Here is a 6,688-nt window from a genome sequence, read left to right as displayed (position 1 = left end):
TTGGGCATCCTGTCTACAGCCTGTGTCAACAGGTCAAAATGCCAACTGTGAGACACATTAGGGTGACACGTTCATCTCTGTAAGGATATTATTTTTGGTCTTTGTTATGAGCGAATTATTCTATAAAGATCATTCCCACATACTTCTACCAAAAGAGAAATTCATCTTTCATTTCCTCCTCAGATTAAGAGGCTTAATTGAAAATGACGAACGGCACGAACAATGGCCAACACGCCTCTTGAACAAAATATTCAGTGGCGGCCATTACAGCGAATACCAAAAAGACCCACCACGCCTGGTCACACCTGCAGTGACGAGCAGTATACCTGTTTGGCAGCTCCCTCCTCTCATTGCCCTATAAAACCTTCCTCCGGGCTCCGTCAGCATCACCTCTTGCGTACCACTCGTGGAGACTTAGCGATCGCCGCACCTGAGAACAGAGACCGACTCATCATGACCTCCATCCGCCACGGATTATCCGCTCTTTCCCTCTCCTCCGCGCCCAGCCTGCGAAGCTCTCGGGGTACAATGAGCGTCTATGGCGGGGCAGGTGGTAGAAACGTCCGGGTGTCTTACGCCTCCAACGGCCTCGGCTCCGGCTTTGACTTGTCACAGACGCTCTCAGGTGACAGCGGCAGCTTCTCCGTATCAGGCAACGAGAAGGTGACTATGCAGAACCTCAACGACCGGCTGGCTTCCTACCTGGAAAAGGTGCGCTCTCTGGAGACTTCCAACGCGCAGCTGGAGCGTCAAATCCGCGAGTGGTACGAGAAGCAGACCCCCACTGTCAGGGACTACAGCAAGTATGAGAAAATCATCGAAGACCTGCGCAAAAAGGTGAGCTCTCCCCTTCAGTAAATGTTTAACTAAAGAAAACAATTTCAAAACTTCAAAAAATGAAGCTGAACTCTTCTTTCCAACCCTTAAACTTTTTTTTTTATCTCCCACATCTGTTGTTGATAAGCTCTGAATGTTGCCGAACTAAGTTCCCTTCGTTTCTTAGTATTTTTTAACCCTTTCTGCATTAGGTGATGATGGAAATGCCGTTATTTGTTTGAAGAAAAACATAAAAATCAAACACAAATTATCGTTTCAACATATGTCGCCTGTTTTTCAAAGGAAGTCACCTGCTTCTTTTAAACACAATAAGGCTACTCTGCAACATTATCAATAACATATGGCATGCTGACACACCAGCAGCATCATTCAGTTGTCTGTCCGTGGAATGTGGATCAGATCAAAAAAAAAAAAACTACACAAAATGACAAACTGGACTTTGTTACTCAACAGGATGTAGAAACCCTGCCAAGAGTGATGCTCAGACGCACTTGATGAACAAAATAGTTCTTTGATCCTGTTAAAGCATTTACTCTGGAATGAATAAATAAAGTTATTCTGTGTAATAACCCAACCTTGCCAGCCTATATTCTGGACAATGAGTCACTAACACGCCTTTGTGGTAGTATTATATTCGGATTAGAAACCACTCACGCTATTTCTGCTTTGTTTACTTTTCCTAGATCGGCTTGGCCACACAGGACAACGCCAGGCTGATGCTGCAGATTGATAACGCCAGGCTGGCTGCAGAGGACTTCAGAATCAAGTGAGTGGGAACATTTGCCGATGTCTGTGTGGTGGAAAAATAATTAGCTGACTGGTATTTATTCAGACGTGACTTCACCCGTTCTTGCTCTCTCTTGATATTATCACTGACCCGTAACCTTCAACAACAAAAGGAAAAAGTGGTTTAACTGGCCCAGCTGGTTTTTGAGCTAATGCTACATCGTCTGTATTTGTTTTTGTTTTAACATCAATCGAGCAGCTACAGCAATATAAGCAATATTTTATCCCCAACAGGTTTGAGAATGAGCTGGCGGTGCGCATGTCGGTGGAGTCGGACATCGCCGGGCTGCGAAGGGTTCTGGATGACCTCACCATGAGCAGGTCTGATCTGGAGATGCAGGTGGAGGGTTTGAAGGAGGAGCTGGTCTACCTGAAGAAGAACCACGAGGAGGTGAGCGGCCTGCTGTCACTGACATCAGAGTGGCTGCACATCCAGAAAACAGAGTGCAGAACAAAAGCATGAAAGTAGTTTTTGATGAGTCAGTTCACCAGCAATTTGGCATCATTTGCCTACTCAAACAGCCGTTAATCCCGAATTTGTTTAGATCATTTTAATGTGACTTCAGAGCCTCAGGCTGATAAAAAAAGACAAGACTTTTCACATGACAGTCCAGGTCTGCTTAGATGACAAAAGTCTCATAAATGTCCACCTGCATAAAAAAACACATTCAAAGAAAAATGCTTTGGCCACACAGAACAACAGTGGGATACAGTGAAAACACAGCGAGTCAGCAGCACACAGAGTCATGAACTGAATCAGTGTGAGGCTACATGAATGCAGTGTTTATAAATTTTGGTACTTTCTGTAACAGTCTGGTTTTAACTGGCTCTTCACCTTAGGACCCAAACTGTTTTTTTCCTCTCTTAGCATTTCATGCTCTTACCTGTTACTGTTGTCATGGTTTCAGGAGCTCGCAGCCCTGCGTGGACAGGTTTCTGGCAGCTCTGTGAATGTGGAGGTGGACGCCAAGCCTCAGGAAGACCTGAACAAGGTCTTGGATGAGATCAGAGCTCAGTATGAGGGCATCAATGAAAAGAACCGCCGTGAGATGGAGGCCTGGTATAAGGTCAAGGTGAGGAGAAGAGGCTGCACTTTGAACTGAATCATCTCATGACTGCACTAAAATAAATGTGATCACCCGATGGCTTGAATATCTTTGTGACCATTATTGTGTCCATTTTGATACCTTTTAGTTTGATGAGCTGAACAAGCAGGTGGCTTCCAGCACAGAGACCCTCCAGTCCTCAAAGACTGAGATCAACGATCTCAAGAGGACCCTGCAGGCCCTGCAGATCGAGCTACAGTCCCAGATCAGCCTGGTAAGGAAGGCTCTACATACCAGCAACACATTTGCAGCATTTTCCTGAACACACCACAAACCGCAGTTAGTCAACCTGCCAGTCACCATTTTTTATGCCTTATGCGACTCAAGTGGAAATACGAGTTTCAAAACAAGCAATTAGCACTCGGCACACACTCCTTTATCCTCGTGTGTTTACTCTCCCATGAAGAAATCTGCCTTGGAGGGTCAACTGTCAGAGACAGAGTCCCGCTACAGCCTGCAGCTTACCCGGCTCCAGGCTATGGTGGACGGCTTGGAGAAGGAGCTCAGCGAGGTGAGGGTGGACATCGAGAGGCAGTCCATGGAGTACCAGCTGCTGCTCGACATCAAGACCAGGCTGGAGATGGAGATTGCAGAGTACAGAAGGTTGCTGGATGGAGAGGATATACAGTAAGTTACTTATAAATAAACATCTATCACTGTAAATAACTACTTTTGCAGTAAAGCAGAGGTTTAAACTGGTGCCAGTGGCTGTATTAATGTGCTAGTGCTCTGGCATCAATGCATTTAAAGTCAGCCAAAGCTGACGAGAGGAGCAGGAGTTGCAGCTAATCCAAAAAAAATTGAATAAAAATTTTGTAATCAGTAAAGACGTGGTTTGGCGACCAGTAGAATAGTTCCTGGGTTTTTCCAATGTTAGCTGCATAGGCGAAGACCACCCTCACTAACTTCTGATGCACTCCCATTCATTTTGTTCTGTAAGCAGGCCTGAAATATAATACGAACCGCACAGTTCAAGAGTTACTCCTTGTCAGCTTTCAAAGGTTAAAGGGTTGGATGAAGAAATGGTGGTAAAAACGCTTCCTGCCAGAAGAAGGAAACATGAGTAAAACTAATGTGTCATAATCTTAAAGCTGTGGGCATTAAAAAAAAGACCCAACAACATAATTTTGTGTTATAGTTTGTTTTATTAAAGCAAACCAAAGTTTTGGGAATGCCAAGCATCCTTAAAACATTAAAATGTTTCAAAAGCACAAACAGGAAAGGCAGGTTCACTTCAGTATCCCGAGTATCCTCAGAAAGCAAGAGGATACAGCACTCTGTGGCCAAATAAAGCAAACTTTAACCCTTAATAACATCAAACCAGCTGAGCTATACAAATTCCCTCTCCATATAGATGTCATAAAAGAGGAAATTGACTGTAAAGACTTTTATTTTTTATCTTATTTTATTATATACCAGGCTGTAAACATGTTCATTTGTGCTGTAAAGCTGGAAACTTTAACATGGGAGTTTGTGGACACTGACTCGCATTTGGAAAGTTTTAAAAGTTCCTGCACCCAAAAGTTCATCATTTAGTACTTTTTTCCTTAAACTTGTAGCAATCCAAAATTAACTTTTTTGCTTTCATGCAGGAAAACCGTTAAGGTCGTCGAGGTCAAAGAAGAACGTAAGTTTACGTCACTGCTGCTTTTATTTATCTCAGTGTTGTTGCCTGGTAAAATGACACATACTACAGGTTTAAATTATGTTCCTATTCGCTCCGCAGGTAAACCAGTCAGAACCCAGAGGAAAAAGGTGGTGATTGAGGAGATCGTTGATGGGAAAGTGGTGTCCCGCTCAGAAGATGTAGACACAGAGGTCATCAGCAAGTAGACAGACTCTCAGCAGATCTGTACCAAAAAAACAACCAATAGGTGCCCTTCCTGTCCTCAGATGTCTACTAAAGCTATTCAGGAAGAGAATTTGTAAATATTTCTCTCCTAAATCTTTTTTTTTTTTTTTGGGATTGCTATTTGGGTTTTATTTTTCTCAGAAAATATTTATTCTGATTTAATGTTTCAGAAAATAACAAAGCTATTAAAATTGGAATAAAAAGTTTCTAAAAACCAGCGACACGGAGTCTACTCCTGCAGTGCCTCACTCATACATTAGGTGGCACTGTCAAGCAGATTAGTGAAAAAGCGTTTGTGCAAAGTCAATTTGAATATTAAGGTACATTTTCAATGTTGTATGAATAGAAATGGCATTTTATGTAGCAAATCTTACATTAACAGTGCTGAAGGTGTTACATGATGCTTTTAATAAGGGAGCCAATATCCTTGAAATGCTTAGACCACTGTGCTGTGCTATTCCACAGAAGGAGAGCAGACCTCGCTTCCCATAAACATTTGTGTCTCTGAGCTCTTTGTGTCCTTGTTTTCATTTCCTCAAATGAACAAACATCTGCCTTCCTTTTCGTGTCATTTTCTAACCTAAACACAAGAAACGCGCACAAAGCTTTCAGCTCTTCCTTTGTGCAAAAAGAACATGCACATGCCTCATAATTAAACTTAATGTGACACACTGCAGTTTTGGTGCTACTTTTAGGGACTGTACAAAAACAACTAGCAGGTGACAATATTTTCTTTGCTTACATAGTATTCTTAGAGCAGGTATATCTTTCATGTAACCAACGCCAGGCTAAGCGATGTACTTTGATTGTTTGGAGGCAAATGCATCAACGTATTCTTAATTATAGACCATAATTAAAATGAAAATTATGTTTTGTGGGCAATTCCTGTCTGTAAGTATTAAATATAAACATATGTCTACAGATTTACAATAAATTAATAACTAACGCCGCTAATCACTCCTACCCTTATCCATGGCATACATCGAATGAGCTACACTGTGCTGCAAACATGGTGAGTATTCAGGATCAGCTCTTAACATTTAACATTCGTACGAGATTGATGTTACTTTAGCTTTATCATATTTATCATACGATTATTAATAATCACTTAATACAGACTATGTGTAATTACACACAAACATATTTTAAATTCTAATGTTTTTCTTTGCTTTGTTGTCCATAAACCTGAAATCAGCGCTGAGCTGAGGAAGAGTTCCTTACTCTCACTTTAAGTGACCAGAAACATGGTGACAGTCTGAAGATTGACTGCTGCAAGTCTTTTTGTGGTCTTCACCTGTTAGTTTGAGAAACCACTTGTGTGAGAGGTGAAACGGCTTCACAGACTTAAAACAAAAAGTCCAGTTGCCTTTTATTTTCAAGCTCTTACAGTTACCACGACTGATGAAAACCTGCACAGACATAAACATCATGTAGTGACTTACGAAGTGATTCACTCCTCTCTGCTCATGCAGTGTATGTCAGTGTCCACTAGATATCAGTATGCTCACAAAGATCGTCTGTTCCTGTTTCTGCAAAGTCTTTGACAAGTGGAGGTGATGCTTGTTTGTGCCCTCACCATGTGACAGCTGGGACAGGCTTCATACTCGGGTCATGTCTATTTTTAGATTCAATAAAAAAATAAAAATAAAAAACAACAATTTAAAATTAATATTGGCTGACACAAAGATATATTTGAAGACACACAGAAGTAGAATGACACAGTTTTCAGTGGGAACAGACCAGTACATCTCTTATATGTGTCATGTGAGACTGTTATGAAGAGGGGGGTGGGCTAATTCCATTTAAGCAAAAGTTTTAGCATCAAAATATAGTTAAAGCACCTTACTTTTATCATTAATTCCTTTTTTGTATTTTTAAATTATGAATATGTACTATAGGAAGGTATATGTATTAAATGTAGATCACTTTGAGATGGTGTTAACTACTTATATTCTGTTGAGTAGCTTTATCTGCATTAGCACAGTAACATATATTACAGAGTACAAAGGATAGCACTAGTACTAGTATTTTCGTGTCAGATGAAAATACTAGTACTAAGTGCTACATGTTCTCATCCAGTGTGGTTAATCTAGCGCATGTTTTTGGC

At 41.2% G+C, this 6,688-nt stretch overlaps 1 protein-coding gene across 2 annotated transcripts; it reads left to right on the top strand.

The window, feature by feature from the left end:
* Nucleotides 1–207: 207 nt before the first annotated feature.
* Nucleotides 208–5,089, top strand: LOC308395733 (keratin, type I cytoskeletal 19-like; the record flags this gene model as incomplete). 2 transcript variants are annotated; one of them, XM_080880715.1, is made up of 8 exons in its annotated part: nucleotides 208–837; nucleotides 1,521–1,603; nucleotides 1,858–2,014; nucleotides 2,532–2,696; nucleotides 2,818–2,943; nucleotides 3,136–3,356; nucleotides 4,322–4,356; nucleotides 4,456–5,089. In XM_080880715.1, exons 1-8 carry the CDS (start codon nucleotides 223–225, stop codon nucleotides 4,560–4,562), a joined length of 1,509 nt encoding a protein of 502 aa, XP_080736841.1. In that variant the 5' UTR covers nucleotides 208–222. The 2 variants fall into 2 exon arrangements, with proteins under 2 accessions (XP_080736841.1, XP_080736842.1); XM_080880716.1 differs by lacking the exons at nucleotides 4,322–4,356; nucleotides 4,456–5,089 and having other exon boundaries at nucleotides 3,136–3,360.
* Between the last annotated feature and the right edge of the window lie 1,599 nt (nucleotides 5,090–6,688).

The sequence above is a fragment of the Rhamphochromis sp. 'chilingali' genome (assembly GCF_963969265.1).
Source record: "Rhamphochromis sp. 'chilingali' genome assembly, chromosome: 4".
Taxonomy (NCBI): domain Eukaryota; kingdom Metazoa; phylum Chordata; class Actinopteri; order Cichliformes; family Cichlidae; genus Rhamphochromis; species Rhamphochromis sp. 'chilingali'.
This window is presented reverse-complemented; position numbering and strand designations above follow the sequence as displayed.